Here is a 20,628-nt window from a genome sequence, read left to right on the forward strand (position 1 = left end):
CTTTAATCTCGGGGTCAGCACAATTACAACAATACCACTGTCATGCCCTGCCCTGTGGGAGGTCTGAGGAGATCTGACAGACTTGCTACACGTGAGTCTATCTGACAGATTGTTCTGTTTCTCTTTGTTGTGGTTTTGGGCAGGATCCCACCTCCCCACAGGTTCTGCTCATTAGCTATTTAGTGGTGCTATTTATACCCGCCTCTCACTATAGCCCTTGCAGTTTATATTTGCTTCTGGAGTTCTCAGCTGGTGTTTGGTGGATCTCCTGTCCGTCTTAAGCTAAGTCTTACTCCTTCCCTTTTGTTGTGTGTTCTGGCTAGGCCTCAGGAAGACGCTGGTTCCTGCACCTTGCGCTAGGAACCGGTTGTCTTATTTCCAGCTCCATAGCTGAGCATTTGCTTCAGTTTCAGCTAGGCTTAGGTTCGAGCACATGAGCACTTCCACCCTAAAGATTTGCTCATGTTGTCAGCAGTCAGGGAAAGGCCCAGGGATTGTCAGGTGGTGACCTTTCCCTGTTCCCTAGCTTTGGGGCCTATCCTGGTGTTTTGTTGCTTTTGTTGTATTTGGTTTGCTTCCCTTCCCTCACCTACTGTAAAAATTAAAAATAATTTTTTTCAATCGCTATGTTCTGACAGTATAGTTATGTGTACTGAGCTGTGTGGGGGCTCATTTATTGCTGGACTTTTTATAAAAAAAAATTGGGTAAGTGAAGCGATCAAAAAAATAGAGAATCAGCTATTTTGACTTCTTTCCATTATGCCTTTCACCGAATGGGATAATTATTTTTATATTTTAATAGTACAGCCATTTTTTTTAGCCCCTCGAAGAGGCCACAATATTCAGTAGTTAGATTTATTTTACCTTATACCGTAGTTCCATAGAACTACAGTATAAGCTCAATTTGCAGTTATCTTATGTTGACCTGCCACCTGCAGGCCTCCATAGGAACTGCAGCTCTAATATCCTGGGTCTCTTCAGAGAAATTTTGCGCATTACAACGAAGGACCAGCCTCCCAGGTTTTTCGCTATTTAGTTGCCACAGTCACACTTGACCACGGCATCAAAAGGGTTAAATGCCTGCAATCTGCATTGCTGCAGGTCACAGACAATAGCCACGGGCCTCTGCTGTTTGGAACAACAAAAACTCACCATCTATGGTGCCTGCTGTGCTTGCGAGCAGGCACTATATTTGAAGACACTCCCTTCACCTCGGGGCAGACTCTATTTTATGGTCTCCTGCCTGGTGGTAGTACGGGTGCCCTTGGTGTCAATGGGTTTTGGCAGTGCAAGGCAGGGGTTCCGTGGAGTGCAAGGCAATGCAATATGGGGACAATGCACATGGTGTTGCAGTACAATTATGAGGCCATTTTTTGGTGAAAAAACTGTACTTTACTGACACAATGCCACAGATGGTATATACAGACACTTGCAAAATTAGGCACAGTTCTTGCAGGTTGCATAGACAGTTTTCCCAAGGCTGCATAAAGAGAGGAATAGGCAGTATACTAGTCTTCTCTGAGTGTCATTCCAATTTAACTGTACATCCTCTCTAATCTGGTCATAAGGGTGCAGATTATCTCTCTCTATATTCTCCTACTCAGTCAGTATTTCTACAATACCCAGTTGCCAGGTATAGTCTCTTAACAGTTGGCCAGTCTATCTCTTATGTGTATGGTAGATGGTCAGAGACTTCTTTCCCCAACCAAGATGCAGTGAAGTCCACAGCCAACATAAATGCATCACCGTCACTGACTTTAATTTTCCCAGCACTCTCCTTGCATGGCAGCTGAACCTTCTGGTAAGTCCAATACTTCTTTCTCTCAGAGGCTGGCACTTGTTACAGTGGCTTTCTGGCTGCTCTTGGCTCATAGGGCTGGAGTATCCCCGTTTGCTGCTTCTCCTTACAGACACCAAGCACACACTACACAGCAGCTCCTAGGCTGAGAGCTGGGGCCAGCCCACACCCAACAACTGTCTCTAAGGTCGACGAATTGACATTCTATCTCCCATGTACCGTCTTTGGGATACAAAATGCATACAATGTAATTTATCCTCCATAGCAGGGAACCAGTGAGTCACTACAATGTTATTATCTATTAGTTTTAATCACAATATAGTTAGGGAAAATATTAGCAGTATTTTGCTGTATGTTTTGTGTATTATTTTTATAATTCAAACTGTTGTGCCTTACCTGTGATGGTGATAAGCCCTTGGCCCAATGCAAAGCATTGTAAATAATGCAAAAGCAAATGCTGGCAGAGACCATGTTGCTATGGCATAACCATACCATTCCACAATTTCACCCAGGAAATTGGCGCCAGATACAAAATTAAACATTCCCCCTGTAAATAAATTAAACATATTAACAAACCACATCCAAACATCATGTTTATATACCTCTATAATGTTTTTCTGTAGATCTATAATAATACTGGACCGGAGAGCTCATTACAGTTTTATTTTATTTTATATTAGCACCATGTCTGGTCCCCTGACCATGGGTTCCCATTCTCTGAGAGCGTCAGAAGTTGGTTTTCCCCCAAAACTCTTTCACTTCTCAAATTACAGCAGCAAAATCCCATTGATATACAGTCAGGTCCATAAATATAGGGACATAGACACAATTCTAACATTTTTGGCTCTATGCACCACCACAATGGATTTGAAAATAGAATTGAAATAAAAGAAACAAGATGTGCTTTAACTACAGACTGTCAGGTAAATGGTGTAGGAATTATAACAGCTTGCATATGTGCCTCCCACTTGTTAAGGAACCAAAAGTAATGGGACACTTGGCTTCTCAGCTGTTCCATGGCCAGGTGTGTGTTATTCCCTCATTATCCCAATTACAATGAGCATATAAAAGGTCCAAAGTTAATTTCAAGTGTGCTATTTGCATTTGGAATCTGTTGCTGTCAACTCTTAAGATGAGATCCAAAGAGCTGTCACTATCAGTGAAGCAAGCCATGATTAGGCTGAAAAAACAAAACAAACCCATCAGAGAGATAGCAAAAACATTAGGCGTGGCCAAAACAACTGTTTGTAACATTCTTAAAAAGAAGGAACGCACCGGTGAGCTCAGCAACACCAAAAGACCCGGAAGACCACGGAAAACAACTGTGGTGGATGACCAAAGAATTCTTTCCCTGGTGAAGAAAACACTATTCACAACAGTTGGCCAGATCAAGAACACTCTCCAGGAGGTAGGTGTATGTGTGTCAAAATCAACAATCAAGAGAAGACTTCACCAGAGTGAATACAGAGGGTTCACCACAAGATGTAAACCATTGGTGAGCCTCAAAAACAGGAAGGCCAGATTAGAGTTTGCCAAACGACATCTAAAAAAGCCTTCACAGTTCTGGAACAACATCCTATGGACAGATGAGACCAAGATCAACTTGTACCAGAGTGATGGGAAGAGAAGAGTATGGAGAAGGAAAGGAACTGCTCATGATCCTACGCATACCACCGCATCAGTGAAGCATGGTGGTGATAGTGTCATGGCGTGGGCATGTATGGCTGCCAATCGAACTGGTTCTCTTGTATTTATTGATGATGTGACTGCTGACAAAAGCAGCAGGATGAATTCTGAAGTGTTTCGGGCAATATTATCTGCTCATATTCAGCCAAATGATTCAGATCTCATTGGACGGCGCTTCACAGTACAGACCGACAATGACCCAAAGCATACTGCAAAAGCAACCAAAGAGTTTTTTAAGGGAAAAAAGTGGAATGTTATGCAATGGCCAAGTCAATCACCTGACCTGAATCCGATTGAGCATGCATTTCACTTGCTGAAGACAAAACTGAAAGGAAAATGCCCCAAGAACAAGCAGGAACTGAAGACAGTTGCAGTAGAGGCCTGGCAGAGCATCACCAGGGATGAAACCCAGCGTCTGGTGATGTCTATGCGCTCCAGACTTCAGGCTGTAATTGACTGCAAAGGATCTGCAACCAAGTATTAAAAAGTGAAAGTTTGATTTATGATTATTATTCTGTTCCATTACTTTTGGTCCCTTAACAAGTGGGAGGTACATATGCAAACTGTTGTAATTCCTACACCGTTCACCTGATTTGGATGTAAATACCCTCAAATTAAAGCTGACAGTCTGCAGTTAAAGCACATCTTGTTTGTTTCATTTCAAATCCATTGTGGTGGTGTATAGAGCCAAAAATGTTAGAATTGTGTTGATGTCCCAATATTTATGGACCTGACTGTACCTTTTGTTTCCTTTGTGTTTGAAAGGGCCACTGTGCTGGCATGTGAGCTGTGCCTTCTTCATAGAATACCAAGCACAGTGCTGTACAATTTATAATGGCTGTGTTTAGTATTGCAGTTCAGTTCCATTCACTTGAATGGTATTCAGCTGCAAAAAGGCCATGTGACTCACCCAAGTTCTGTGGCCCTTCCAACAGCTGATCAGAGGGGGTGTATGGAGTTGGAACTCTGCTTATTAAATGTTGATGACTAATCCTGAGGGTAGGCCATCAATATTTAACTACCGATAAAGCCCTCTAAATGTTAAGTCTACATCATTCTATTTATACAGGATATACTAAGTGTGCATCTAATAAATATGTTGTTATACAAAGAAATCAGTCTTTTCAATTAGGTTCGGCACCTTAGGTATAACCATCTGATGCAGAAAAAATATATATTTTTTTAGAGTAGTGTAATTATTATGTTATGACCAGCTTTAGTTAATACTGGAAATAGAAACCACACTTAAAGTGTAACCGCCATTTATTTTTTGTGGAATGTGTAGGACAAGTGATAAAGAACAAGTTTCATTTGAACTTTTCAATGAAAAAACTGACCCTGAATTTGACTTTTGGCAGTGAGTTGCCCTTCTTCACTATTCAGCGCAGTACTGAACAGTGAAGACTAGTGTTTAGCGAATCGAGCTTTGGATCATAGATCCAAAGTCGATTCGTTCTGACATTTTGTTTTAATGCTGTCCGGAGACCTGTCGCCATACAGCATAAAAATGTATTGCCTTCGTGGAGGCAAAATTTGTTTCATCGAGTGAGACTTTGGTGAATGAATTTGGTCATTTCAAATTAGCTGGTACAAAACCCGAAATCGAATTCCTAATTTGAACCGTTTTTAAAGATGTATATAAATACTAGATATATTTACATACTGCATTGTCTGACATCGGTACACTATCAGCAGTGATCGCTAAGTGTCTGTGCAATGTGTATGCCCGGTGTGCTCGCTAACTAACTAGCCCCTGGAGATGCAGGAGAGCTGGTGAGTAAGGCCAGTTTGGCATTGATACTGTTGCTGTTCCACTGCTGCACTAATAAGTCCACAGGCTAAGGCCTCCTGCACACGACCGTTGTGTGCACCCGTGGCCGTTGTGCCGTTTTCCGTTTTTTTTCGCGGACCCATTGACTTTCAATGGGTCCGTGGAAAAAACGGAAAATGCACCGTTTTGCAGCCGCATCCGTGATCCGTGTTTCCTGGCCGTGAAAAAAATAGGACCTGTCCTATTTTTTTCACGGCCAACGGTTCACGGACCCATTCAAGTCAATGGGTCCGTGAAAGAACACGGATGCACACAAGATTGGCATCCGTGTCCGTGATCCGTGGCCGTAGGTTAGTTTTTATACAGACGGATCCGAAGATCGGTTTGCATAAAGCTTTTTCAAAGCTAAGTTTTCACTTCGTGAAAACTCAGAACCGACAGTATATTCTAACACAGAAGCGTTCCCATGGTGATGGGGACGCTTCTAGTTAGAATACACTACAAACTGTGTACAAGACTGCCCCCTGCTGCCTGGCAGCACCCGATCTCTTACAGGGGGCCGTGATCAGCACAATTAACCCCTTCAGGTGCGGCCCCTGAAAGGGTTAATTGTACTATCATATCCCCCTGTAAGAGATCAGGGCTGCCAGGCAGCAGACCCCCCCCCCCCTCCCCAGTTTGAATATCATTGATGGCCAGTGCGGCCTCCCCCCCCCCCTCTATTGTAATAATAGGTTGGTGGCACAGTGTGCGCCCCCCCCCTCCCTCCCTCTATTGTAATAATTCGTTGGTGTCACAGTGTGCGCCCCCCATCGGCCCCCCCTCCCTCTATAGCATTAACAACATTGGTGGCCAGTGTGCGGCCTCCCATCTTCCCCCCCCCCCCATCATTGGTGGCAGCGGAGTTCCGATCGGGGTCCCAGTTTAATCGCTGGGGCTCCGATCGGTAACCATGGCAACCAGGACGCTACTACAGTCCTGGTTGCCATGGTTACTTAGCAATAGTACAATAGTAGAAGATTCATACTTACCTGCTGCTGCGATTTTCGTGTCCGGCCGGGAGCTCCACCTACTGTAAGTGACAGGTCTGTATGGCGCATTGCTAAATGAACTGTCACTTACCAGTAGGAGGAGCTCCCGGCCGGACACGAACATCGCAGCTCCCAGGTAAGTATGAATCTCTTACTATTGTACTATTGCTAGTAACCCGCTGCCACCAATGATCGGGGGGGGGGGGGGGATGGGAGGCCGCACACTGGCCACCAATGTTGTTAATGCTATAGAGGGAGGGGGGGCCGATGGGGGGCGCACACTGTGCCACCAACAATTTATTACAATAGAGGGAGGAAGGGGGGGGGGCGCACACTGTGCCACCAACGATTTATTACAATAGAGGGAGGAAGGGGGGGGGGGCGCACACTGTGCCACCAACGATTTATTACAATAGAGGGAGGAAGGGGGGGGGCGGGGGGGGCGCAACCCTGTGCCACCAACGATTTATTACAATAGAGGGAGGAAGGGGGGGGGGCCACACTGGCCACCAATGATATTCAAACTGGGGAGGGGGGGGGGTTTGCCCCCTGCTGCCTGGCAGCCCTGATCTCTTACAGGGGGATATGATAGTACAATTAACCCCTTCAGGTGCGGCACTTGAGGGGTTAATTGTGCTGATCACGGCCCCCTGTAAGAGATCGGATGCTGCTAGGCAGCAGGGGGCAGTCTTGTACACAGTTTGTAGTATATTCTAACTAGAAGCGTCCCCATCACCATGGGAACGCCTCTGTGTTAGAATATACTGTCGGAAATGAGGTTTCACGATCTAACTCATATCCGACAGTATATTCTAACATAGAGGCGTTCCCATGGTGATGGGGACGCTTCAAGTTAAAATATACCATCGGATTGGAGAAAACTCCCATCCTATGGTATATTAACTCCTGACTTTACATTGAAAGTCAATGGGGACGGATCCGTTTGAAATGGCACCATATTGTGTCAACGTCAAACGGATCCGTCCCCATTGACTTGCATTGTAATTCAGGACGGATCCGTTTGGCTCCGCACGGCCAGGCGGACACCAAAACTACTTTTTTTTTCATGTCCGTGGATCCTCCAAAAATCAAGGAAGACCCACGGACGAAAAAACGGTCACGGATCACGGAAAAACGGGACCCGTTTTTGCAGACCGCAAAAAAATAAGTTCGTGTGCAGGAGGCCTATAGCTACTAGAGAGGGGTCGTTGATCCAGGGAGTTATTCTGATTGCCTGATTGGAGTCGGGAAGGAATTCTTTATTCCCCTAAGACCTCATGCACACGACCGTTGTTGGGTTCCGTGTCTGTTGTTCTGTTTGTCATCCGCGTCCGTGATCCGTGTTTCCAGTCCGTCAAAAAAATATGACCTCTCCTATTTTTTTCACGGACAACGGTTCGCGGACCCATTCAAGTCAATGGGTCCGTGAAAAAACACGGAGGCACACAAGATTTCATCCGCGTCCGTGGTCCGTGTCCGTTTTTTTCCTATCATTTTCAAGGCAAACTTGACTTAGATTTTTTTTCACTTTTCTTGTCTGGTGATCCTCCAAAAATCAAGGAAGACACACGAAAAAAAAAACTGAAACTAATCACGGAACAACGGAACCCCGTTTTGCGGACCGTGAAAAAATACTGTCGTGTGCATGAGGCCTAAAGTGGGGAAAATTGGCTTCTACCTCACAGTTTTTTTTTTTGCCTTCCTCTGGATCAACTTGCAGGATAACAGGCCGAACTGGATGGACAAATGTCTTTTTTCGGCCTTATGTACTATGTTACTATGTTACAGTGTGGTGCCTGTCAACATTTATTAGTGTAGCTGTAATAGTGATCCCACAGTGGTATATGCATCTAACGAATAATCATGTTGATGTGGGATATATTATTTTTTTAAATACTTTAATATGTATGTTAAATGGGACATTTTTACAAATAATTTCGTTATTTAGGTATCTAAAATGCTAATTTAGGTATTTGAGGTACCAGTCGGAACCGAAGCTGAGTTCGGATCCAAGTTTTAAAGTGGTTTTCCACTTTAAAAATCAAATACTAAAGTTATTCAACAAAGTTTCGCGATACATCACAAATAACTAGATAGATAGGACTACCCACTTTACTCCTAAGCTTGGGGTAGTTATTTAGACCAATAAATTACAAGTTATAGGGAATCTTTTCCTACTGTATATTAATCTGCTCAGTTCCTCTACAACATTCTCCCTGCCAGTGTCTTAACTAACATGGAGGCAGAACATATGACTGCTATGGGGCCTGGCACTAAACTTTTCCTTCTGTTCCCAATTTGAATCAATGACATTATCTAGCAGTCGCCAATAGGAGGAACACAGTGTATAGAGATTTTCAAAGCTTCCATTAAGGCCTCTTGCACACAAATGTTTTTCTTCTTCCGTTTCCGTTCAATTTTTTTCGTTCCGTTTACGGACCCATTCATTCAAAATACGGAAGGTACTCCGTATGCCTTCAATTTTCGTATTTCCGTTCAAAGATAGAACATGTCCTATTATTGTCCGCATAACGGACAAGGATAGTACTGTTCTATCAGGGGCCAGCTGTTCCGTTCCGCAAAAAAAGGAATACACACAGACGTCATCCGTATTTTTTGCGAATCCGTTTTTTGAAGACCGCAAAATACTGAAAAAGCCATACGGTCATGTGCAAAAAGGCCTAAAGGGGTTGTTTGGGTTCAGAGCTGAACCCGGACATATCCCCATCTTCACCCCTCCAGCCCCGCTGATATGAGCATCAGAGCATTTCATGCTCCAATGCTCTCCTCTGTCCTGCACTGAATTGTGCAGGATAAAGACATCTTTTGGAGATCGGTTGATGTACCAGGCTCTCCATGGGGACTGCTAGGCAGAGGCTTCTGCCTAGCAGTGAGCCCAGTGATGTCACCGTCACTAATGGGTCGGTTTTAGCGCTGCCCTAGCCTGTAAAACGGCTAGGGCAGTGCTTAAGCCCGCTCATCAGAGCCGGGCTCTGCTAGGCGGAAGCCTCCTCCTAGCAGTGTAATAATGTAAACCAAAAAGTCCTTTCTCTGCACGATTTAGCGCAGGGCAAGGGAGAGCATGGGAGTATGACATGCTCAATGCTCTTATCAGGGGGGCTAGAAGGGTGAAGATGGAGATACGTCCGGGTTCAGCTCTGAACCTGGACAACCCCTTTAAGTTCAATGGTAAATGTACAGGTATGCATTCCTATACACTGGAATCCTTCTAGTGGTGGGTGCAGGCAGACAGCTTTATAATATAGTTAATTTGATGGAAAGCAGAAGGTTGTATGAGGGAGCTGTATGAGGGATATTTGTCAGTATACCGTATTTATGACATATATTTAACAATATGGTGTTTAGAAAGAGCGCCATTGTTATGAAGCATCTGCTCTACTTTTTTACATAAAAGTCAGGTAAAATAGAGAAATATTTGTCACACAAAGGGGCATAGGTGTCCTGCAGATAGGACTGCATGGTACAATGACAAACATGTTAATGCGCTTTTTCTCAGAGGGACTCAAGGTGCAGAGATAGCTGTGTAGCTTGGGCGACTCCCTGGGAAGCTAGTGGCTGCCATATAGATGTTTGACCACAACACACAATTTCATAGGAAGACAATTTGCCTATTTTTGGGAGTGTGGAAGGAAACCCATGCAAACATGGGGAGAACATACAAACACCATGCAGATGTCCGTGGTCAGATATGAACCCAGGATCTAGCACTGAAAGGCACCAGTGCTATCATGCTGCCCTACCACAATGTGACAGGTTCCCTTTAATAATAGTGCATTATAATTAAACACCTTTGTTCCTTTATGTATATTGGGTGTACATAAGCTGACCATGTTACCTTGTGGAATCTTGTAAGAGACTTCAATCGGTTTTCTTAATGTGCGCAGAATATGGTCACTATGTATATTTATGCCCATTCCAAGGAAGAATATGACAACCCCTGTAATTGGAATACAGTCAGTATAACCTAAGTAATACAATTATGGTAATCAAATGTATTGCCAGTGTTTATAGCTACAACTAAGAATTTTAACTCCTTCCTGACATCCGCTGTACATGTATGGCAGATTTCGGGTCTTTAAAGATGGTGCCCGCTCCAGAGCTACCAGGTTCCTACTGTTTCATATAGCAGACAGCCGCGGCTAATGTCCGCAATTGGCGATAATGCTGATTACGGACAGTTAACCCCTGCCCCGCATTTGAGTGGTTGGAAACCTGGAAGCGGGCAGGAACGTCTCCCCTGGATGGAGATCAAGGAAGGTGATCCATGTCAGTAATGATCCTGTGCCTGTACTAGTCTTCTAGGCGCATTACTTGTATATTTTGAATTCAGGCCAGCAGGTGGCAGCACTGAATTGTAATATAGCCATTTCTGTAGGATAATAGAGAAAATTCCATAACTCTATACAAATTGCAATCTGATGATTTTATATATATATATATATATATATATATATACAGTACAGACCAAAAGTTTGGACACACCTCAGAAAAAAGCAGCTAAGTAAAGAAAAACGAGTGGCCATCATTACTTTAAGAAAGCCGAAAAATTGGGAAAACTTTGAAAGTAAGGGCTACTTGACCATGAAGGAGAGTGATGGGGTGCTGCGCCAGATGACCTGGCCTCCACAGTCACCGGACCTGAACCCAATCAAGATGGTTTGGGGTGAGCTGGACCGCAGAGTGAAGGCAAAAGGGCCAACAAGTGCTAAGCATCTCTGGGAACTCCTTCAAGACTGTTGGAAGACCATTTTAGGTGACTACCTCTTGAAGCTCATCAAGAGAATGCCAAGAGTGTGCAAAGCAGTAATCAAAGCAAAAGGTGGCTACTTTGAAGAACCTAGAATATGACATATTTTCAGTTGATTCACACTTGTTTGTTATGTATATAATTCCACATGTTAATTCATAGTTTTGATGCCTTCATAGTCATGAAAATAAAGAAAACTCTATGAATGAGAAGGTGTGTCCAAACTTTTGGTCTGTACTGTATATATACACTCACCTAAAGAATTATTAGGAACACCATACTAATACGGTGTTGGACCCCCTTTTGCCTTCAGAACTGCCTTAATTCTACGTGGCATTGATTCCACAAGGTGCTGATAGCATTCTTTAGAAATGTTGGCCCATATTGATAGGATAGCATCTTGCAGATGATGGAGATTTGAGGGATGCACATCCAGGGCACGAAGCTCCCGTTCCACCATATCCCAAAGATGCTCTATTGGGTTGAGATCTGGTGACTGTGGGGGCCATTTTAGTACAGTGAACTCATTGTCATGTTCAAGAAACCAATTTGAAATGATTCGAGCTTTGTAACATGGTGCATTATCCTGCTGGAAGTAGCCATCAGAGGATGGATACATGTTCTCATTCTGTTTACGCCAAATTCGGACTCTACCATTTGAATGTCTCAACAGAAATCGAGACTCGTCAGACCAGGCAACATTTTTCCAGTCTTCAACAGTCCAATTCTGGTGAGCTCGTGCAAATTGTAGCCTCTTTTTCCTATTTGTAGTGGAGATGAGTGGCACCCGGTGGGGTCTTCTGCTGTTGTAGCCCATCCGCCTCAAGGTTGTGCATGTTGTGGCTTCACAAATGCTTTGCTGCATACCTCGGTTGTAATGAGTGGTTATTTCAGTCAACGTTGCTCTTCTATCAGCTTGAATCAGTCGGCCCATTCTCCTTTGACCTCTAGCATCCACAAGGAATTTTCGCCAACAGGACTGCCGCATACTGGATGTTTTTCCCTTTTCATACCATTCTTTGTAAACCCTAGAAATGGTTGTGCGTGAAAATCCCAGTAACTGAGCAGATTGTGAAATACTCAGACTGGGCCGTCTGGCACCAACAACCATGCCACGCTCCAAATTGCTTAAATCACCTTTCTTTCCCATTCTGACATTCAGTTTGGAGTTCAGGAGATTGTCTTGACCAGGACCTCACCCCTAAATGCATTGAAGCAACTGCCATGTGATTGGTTGACTAGATAATTGCATTAATGAGAAATACAACAGGTGTTCCTAATTCTTTAGGTGAGTGTATATATATATATACACATTCAAATCAACCTCCTTTTCCCAAAATTTAAATCCAAACACTTAAATAATAAAAAAAATCAACATCGCCTGTACAATTAAAATAATTAAAAAACTTATCCCATATGGTGAATAGCATAACGGAAAAAAATAAAAATGGCCAATTCGCCATTTATTCATTTCTTTGCCTTTGATCAAAAATTCATACACCCCAAAATGGTATTAACAAAAATATAGATCTTCCTGCAAAAATGAGCCATTAAACATCTCCATAGACAAAAGTATAAAAATGTTATGGGGTCAGAATATGGCAATGAAAAGGATTTTTTTTTTCAAAAGTTTATAAAACTCAAGAAAAACTATACATATGTGGTATCGACGTATTAGTACTAACCCAGAGAATGAAGAGCATATCAGTTTTACCACATATTGAATGGTGTAAAACCGGCGGATTATTATTTTTTTCCAATTCCAGCCCATTTGGAATTTTATTTACAGCTTACTACTACATTCTATGCAATATTAAATCTTGCCATTAGAAAGTACAATTTGTTCTGCAAAAAACAAGTACTCATATGGCTCTGTGAACTTAAAAATAAAAAATGAAGATCGAAACACAAGGAAAGGGTTAAAACTGCATATGAGCAAAATACGATAAACAAAGAGTGCATAGATAGATTAGATAGACAGACAGATCGATAGATCTAAAACTACTAAGAATTGACTTCATATTTTTACCTAATTGAAATCGAATATCCATGTACCAATCTTTAGGGTACTCAGCAACATATATCATGCAGTGACTTTGTAAGAAACCATTGTAACTGCAAAATATCACAGCACTTATTACTATAAATAAAGGTATAGGTCTTCCTCTTGTAAAAGCAGAATAGATAAACGTCCTGAAAAAATAAAAATTTAAAGTTACAAAGTAAGGAAGTGACTCAAAAAGCAAATGTATATTTGACTATTGGTTAAAATAAAATATATAAAGAAATGGTATGGATCTTTAAAAGGGTTGCCAGGAATTAAATAACAATGTCATAAAAGTTGAATAGGAAAGTAAATATCAATAAAAAAATATAAAAAAATAATGGTTTAATCCACTGCTGCTTCAGTTGTCCCCGGCGGTCTCTGTTAACGTGTTTTGCAGTGATGACATCACGGAAATCCAGCTGACCACTGTAGCTCACCACTAGCCAGTGGTGACGTGCTGTACATATGTACTAGTATACACCAAAAACGAGGATACTGTTAGTATAAAAATAAATAATTTTATTGAATTACATCAGACAATAAATATCACTTGTAGTCAAAAGGGATGGGATGTAGAGAAGCGAGCCTCTAAAAAATGGGCTCAACAATGCGGAGAAACGCATTGGAGGAAAATTGCACCTTGAGCAGCCACAGTTACCAAAATAATAAAGTCGGGTGACAATCAAATTGATAATGGATAACAATGATAATAACATATCACATCAAACCTCTAACATAATTATCCAAAAAATCCTTTCACCCTCCTCAGTCTAGGACTCAGGTTGAATGTCAGACTACTGCAATATCTAATTATAAGCCTGTAATCATGGTACAGTAACTACTTGACACTGGGTGGTACCGTCAGTCAAGACATCAACTAGGTCTACATACCCATATTGCTGCTGCTCGCGGTGACAATGGATCCCCAAATGCCTCAACCTCGACACGTGTTTCGCCACGTAGGCTTCGTCAGGAGGTACACAGATGTGTACCTCCTGCAGCTCTTTATTATTTTGGTAACTGTTGCTGCTCAAGGTGCAATTTTCCTCCAATGCGTTTCTCCGCATTGTTGAGCCCATTTTTTAGAGGCTCGCTTCTCTACATCCCATCCCTTTTGACTACAAGTGATATTTATTGTCTGATGTAATTCAATAAAATTATTTATTTTTATACTAACAGTATCCTCGTTTTTGGTGTTTACTTTATGTTTCTTTCTGAGGATTGATGTGTTGCAATTGTGGGTTGATTTAGGTTTAGGCTCCATTCACACGTCCGCAATTTCGTTCTGCATTTTGCGGAACGGAATTGCGGACCCATTCACTCCTATGGGGCAGCACGATGTGCTGCCCGGACATGGAACTGCGTATCCGCACTTCCGAGTCCGCACTTCCGTTCCGCAAAAAAATAGAACATGTCCTATTCTTGTCCGCAATTGCGGACAAGAACAGGCATATTCTATTAGTGCAGGCAATGTGCGGTCCTTAAAATGCGGAACGCACATTGCCGCTTTCCGTGTTTTGCAGATCCGCGGCTCCGTGGATCCGCAAAACACGTTGCGGACGTGTGAATGGAGCCTTAATCATATGTACTAGTATCACTGCTCTGGTCAGCAGCTCCAGTGCCCTTGAGCGTGTATGGAAGCATCATTGCAGCAGGAAAGTAAACAAAGACCAGTGAGGACCACCATAACTGCAGTGAAACCGAAACATAGAAAAGTTTAATTTTGCAACAAGTACTGAGACATATACAATAGACAGGTAATGTTCTACAAATAAAATATATGGACAGAGTATCTAATCAGTATCTAATCATATTTTCACATGTTAGAACTTCTAGCATATAACATTGTACTTATAGGGAACCTATCACCATAAGGTCTCATGCACACGACCGTAGTTATGGTCCGCATCCGAGCCGCAGTTTTTGCGGCTCGGATGCGGACCTATTCACTTCAATGGGGCCGTTAAAGATGCGAACAGCACTCCGTGTGCTGCCCGCATCCGTTGCTCCGTTCCGAGGCCCCACAAAAAAAAAATATAGCATGTCTTATTCTTGTCTGTTTTGCGAACAAGAATAGGTACGTCTACAATGGGCCGCCCGTTCCGTTCCGCAAATTGCAGAAGGCACACGGGAGGCTTCCGTTTTTTGCGGACCGCAAAAAACGGCACGGTCGTGTGCATGAGGCCTAAAATGCAGTGCAATCTACAGGCAGCATTCTATGGAGCAGAAAGAGCTGATCAGATTATGCAAGTGCATAATGGCACAAACAAAGGAGATTTCTGAGTTGTTGATGTTCATCAGGCTGGAAAATGTTACAAAACCATTTCTAAAGATTTTGGATGCCGTTAATCCACAGTCAGAATGTGTACAAATGGGTAAATTATTACCCTCCCCCAGGGGTGGGATTCTAATTTTACTGCCCCCCTTAATAGTTTATTTCTCAGCCTTGGAGCAGTGTTCAGGAAGGGCCCTAACTGCCCATCCTGTTTGACCTTCTTTATTGTATTCCAATTTTTAACAATAGGTTCCCTACTCAACGGTGGACACACAGCGTCACGACACATGTTTACATAAACATACATCAGTGGCGTGCCTAGGGGGGAGCGGGGGGTGCGGTCGGTCCCGGTGCCGGATCTCAGGGGGGTGCCAGAAGCAATGAGCGCTTCCATCAATACATTGCTGGAGCGCTGACACCCACATACTGCGGCGGGGCACAGAAGCGCATAGTTCCCTTCCCCGCCACCGATCACCGCCATAGGCTTCAGGCCTAGTAGACCTGAGGCCTATGCAGTAGTGAAATCCCGGCGCAGGTGTGCGTGATGACGTCATCGTGCGCGCTCGTGCAGGGACGTAGCAGCACAGTGAAGTGTGCGTGCCTTCCTCTCCTCTGCAAGCGCAGGTGAGTATTTAGCTTTTAGTTTTTTGTTTTTTTTATGTGCCAACTTTGGGGGGCACACAGGAGGACATGTGGGGGAAAATATTATGGTGGGATACTGTGTGGGGGCAAATTATTATGGGAGGGATTACTATGTGGGTGCAAATAATTATGGGAGGGATAACTACTGTGTGGGGAAAATTACTATATGGGGCAGTGTGGGGAAAATTACTGTGGGGGCAGTGTGGGAGAAACTACTGTCTGGGGGAAATTACTGTGTGGGGACAGTGTGTGGGGAAATACTGTGTGGGGGAAACTACTGTGTTGGGGAAACTACTGTGTGGGGGCAGTGTGGGGGGAACTACTGTGTGGGGAGTAGTTGGTGGAAACTACTATGTGGGGGCAGTGTGTGGGAAATTACTGTGTGGGGGCAGTGTGGGGGAAATTACTGTATGGGGGCAGCGTGGGGGCCGCGTGGGGGCGTTGTTATGTAGTACTGTAGGGGCAATTATATTATTTATGGGGACACTATACAGGGATTATTACCTGGAGCACAATATAGGGTGTTATTATTACTGGGGGCACTCTAGGGGACATTATATCTGCTGTAGACACTAAAGGGACATTTGGGGTAATTTAGCAAACTGGTGTGAAGTAGAACTGGCTTAGGCTACTTTCACACTAGCGTTCGGAGCGGGTCCGTCTGATGTTTCATCAGACGGATCCGCTCCTATAATGCAGACGTTTGCATCCGTTCAGAACGGATCCGTCTGCATTATAACTTAGAAAAATTTCTAAGTGTGAAAGTAGCCTGAGCGGATCCGTCCAGACTTTACATTGAAAGTCAATGGGGGCGGATCCGTTTGAAGATTGAACCATATAGTGTCATCTTCAAACGGATCCGTCCCCATTGACTTACATTGTAAGTCTGGACGGATCCGCTTGCCTCCGCACGGCCAGGCGGACACCCGAACGCTGCAAGCAGGGTTCAGGTGTCCGCTCACTGAGCGGAGCGGAGGCTGAACGCTGGCAGACGGATGCATTCTCAGTGGATCCGCCTCCACTGAGAATGCATTAGGGCCGGACGGCTGCGTTCAGGGCCGCTTGTGAGCCCCTTCAAACGGAGCTCACGAGCGGACACCTGAACGCAGGTGTGAAAGTAGCCTTAGTTGCCCATAGCAGTCAATCAGATTCCACCTTTCATTTTTGACAGCTCTTTTGGAAATCCAGTTCTACGTTACACCAGTTTGATAAATGACCCCAATTATGTCTACTGGGGGTCACTATTTTTTCAGCAGTATAGTACCAGGGGCATTGGGGGGAACAATGGACACAGTATTGGGGGTGGCAGCAGGATGACACTGTGGGGACACCATGATGGGGAGGTTGATGGAAAAACTGCGAAATCTAACGTGTCTATGTTACAAACTCTGTAGAGACGAGATGCGGCTGACAGAATTTGTCATGGCGGTCTAACGGAGCAGAAGAGGAAAGAGAAGGTCTACATGACAGGAGATGTAAGAGGTATGTGGTCAAGTATTGGGGGGCGGGGGTGCCAGAGAAAGGAGCCGCTTCGGTGCCAAACACCCTAGGCATGCCACTGACATACACCATATACCGTATTTTTTGCTTTATAAGACGCACCTGATGATAATACGCACCTAGATTTTTGAGGAGGAAAATAAGAAAAAAAATATTTTGAACCAAACGGTGTGCTTTTGGTGGGTTTTGAACTAATGGTGGTCTGTGGATGACGCACTGTTATGGGGGGACCTGTGGATGATGCACTGTTATGGGGAACCTGTGGATGACGCACTGATTTGGGGGGACCTGTGGATGACACTGTTATGGGGGGACCTGTGGATGACGCACTGTTATGGGGGACCTGTGGATGACGCATTTTTATGGATGATCTGTGGATGACGCACTGTTATGAGGGGGATCTGTGGATGATACACTACTACGGGGAATGTGTGGATGACACACATATAGCATCTTATGTAATGGGGGTCACTATTCACACAGGGACAATATACTGTGACACATATGATACTGTGACCAGCATAAGATGATCTTATGCTGGTCACAGTATCATATGTGTCACAGTATATTGTCCCTGTGCGAATAGTGACCCCCATTACACCACAGGGCACACAGCAGACTTTATATTAATTGCTCTGCTTTCTTCTATAACAGTACTCACTATGAAAGTAGCAGCCCGGCCAGCACATGACGTCACTCACTCAGTCAGTCATGCTCCTTCATTAATGTGAGTGAGTGACGTAGTGAGTACTGTTATAGAAGAAAGCAGAGTGTAATGAAGCAGTTTTCATATGTAAAGTCTATAATCGTCAAGCAGTGTCTCTGCTTTAAACTAGGGCAATACTCTGTAGTAGTACAACTCACTATGAAAGCGGCAGGCAGGGCGGCAGCGTAACCTCGCGATTCTCACTCATTCACGCTCCTCCCACTTCCTTCCCATGAATGAAGTGGGAGGAGCGTGAATGAGTGAGAGTCGCAAGGTTAAGCTGCCGCTCTGCCTGCCGCTTTCATAGTGAGTTGTACTACTACAGAGGATTGCCCTAGTTTAAAGCAGAGATATTGCTTGAAGATTATAGACTGTACATATGAAAATTGCTGTGCGCGGGGCCCGATGTATTACAGTACAGTGACTGCATCGGGCCTTGCCGCGAGTGTTGCCAGCCTCCATCCCCTCCTCCCACCCCTCTGATACATCGCAGGCCGCAATGTATCAGCGTCACCAAAGTAAACATGCTTTATAAGACGCACTGCCATTTCCCCCCCACTTTTGGGTGGAAAAAGTGCGTCTTATAAAGTGAAAAATACGGTACATAAATACACCATATATACACTACACACACATACCACCCAATTTTTAAAAAGACTAAGGAGCTAAACTCCTACGGCCCTGCCTCCGGATCTGGAGAACCAGAAGGAACTGGCTGAATCCCATGCTGCCCTCCCCAGTAGTGATTAACCAATAAATATCATTCCAAGAGCAAGTTGTCTAAATAATAATAATAATAGTCTGCAAGGTCACAAAGAAACCCAAGGTAACCTCTAAACAAAAGACCTTTTTCACACAACCTAATGATGTTCATGGGTCCACCGTTAGAAGGAAACTTAACAATTGTTGTTCTGAACTAAAATGGCAGGATTCTGAGGAGTAAGCTGCCGCTCTCCAAAAAAACATTGTTGCCCATCTATAGTTTGCTAAAGATCACCTGGACAAGCCAGAATGCTATTTGAACATGTTTTGTTCACAGATGACACCAAAACAGTACTTTTTGGTTTAACCCCTTAGTGACTAATGACGTACTGTGTACGTCATGATGTGGTGTCAGTTACCGCATCATGACGTGCACAGTATGTCATGAGATCAAAGTGACGGCTTGCGGTGACACCGGTATCTAAACGGGTGGTACGACCCAGCAGGGGACCAATCACAGCAGTCCCTGCCTTTGGATCGCTGCGATTAGTCAGTCAGATTTGACTGACCAATCGCAGCGTTCAGCAGCGCAGCTCTGATCTCCTGGGTGAGTGTTGAGGAGATTGCTGCTGTGTCTATTGTGCCCTACTCACTCCCTTTTCAGGATGGCTGAGTGGGACCAGGTAACAATGAGGGGGCCAACCCCAACCCCCATAATTTTCCAGGATGGCCAAGCGGTAGTAGATTGTCAGCTGTAACATCCATAGGGACCGCTGTATGGAAGGGGTTAACAGGGAGGAAGTTCCCTCCCTCCCCCATCGGGCGCTGCGCTGTTGTAGCAGCATCCCGATTGATCATAATAGAGGGAGGGAGCTCCATCCTTCCCCCCTCCCATCGGGCCGCTGCTCTGCTGTGGCAGCGTCCTGATGGTTACCATGGCTTACACAGGCATCCAGGCTTGCCATGGTATGTAAGCCTGACAGGGTCCTGTCAGAGGCCAGAGCTTGATCAGGCTTACCGTGAATGAAAATACACTGCAGTACACTATACAGTGTACTGCAGTGCATTATAGAGCCATTAGACCCACTGGATCTTCAAGAACCAAGTGGGTCTGAGTCAAAAAAGTGTAAAAAAAAGGTGTATGCCCTCCAAAATAGTACCAATCAAACCGTCACCTCATTCCGCCATAAAATTAGCCCTACCTAAGACAATCGGCCAAAAAATAAAAAAGCTATTGCTCTCAGACTATGGAGACACTAAAACATTATTTTTTTTTGTTTAAAAAATGCTATTATTGTGTAAAACTTAAATAAATAAGAAAAAGTATACATATTATGTATTGCGATGTCCGTAATGACCTGCTCTATAAAAATATCACATGACCTAACCCCTTAGGTGAACTCTTCAAAAATAAATAAATAAAAACTGTGCCAAAATGTAAAAATTTTTGGTCACCTTGCCAAATCATATGTACCCAAAATCATTGACTCTTTTTGCAAAAAATTAGCAAATTAACAAGACGATCGGCAGAAAAAAAAAATATGGCGTTCAGAACATGGAGACACAAAAACATAATTTTTTTCAAAAATGTTTTATTATGTGAAACATTTTTTCAAAAATGTTTTATCATGTAAAACTGAAACAAACAAAGAAAGTAGACATATTTGATATCATCGCATCCGTAATAACCTGCTGTATAAAA

General features: G+C 43.7%; 1 protein-coding gene across 1 annotated transcript in view; it reads right to left on the bottom strand.

Annotated features, from left to right (window-relative positions):
• The window catches only part of SRD5A2 (steroid 5 alpha-reductase 2), a 263,253-nt gene that overhangs the window by 27,816 nt on the left and 214,809 nt on the right, over nucleotides 1-20,628 (bottom strand). Inside the window, exons 2-4 of the mRNA XM_040429325.1 lie at nucleotides 13,084-13,247; nucleotides 10,143-10,244; nucleotides 2,195-2,345 (exon numbers count right to left, since the gene is read on the bottom strand). Coding sequence (XP_040285259.1) covers nucleotides 2,195-2,345; nucleotides 10,143-10,244; nucleotides 13,084-13,247 — 417 coding nt within the window. The remainder of the gene's footprint in view (nucleotides 1-2,194; nucleotides 2,346-10,142; nucleotides 10,245-13,083; nucleotides 13,248-20,628) is intronic.

Source organism: Bufo bufo, chromosome 4 (genome assembly GCF_905171765.1).
Source record: "Bufo bufo chromosome 4, aBufBuf1.1, whole genome shotgun sequence".
NCBI classification, from domain to species: Eukaryota; Metazoa; Chordata; class Amphibia; order Anura; family Bufonidae; genus Bufo; species Bufo bufo.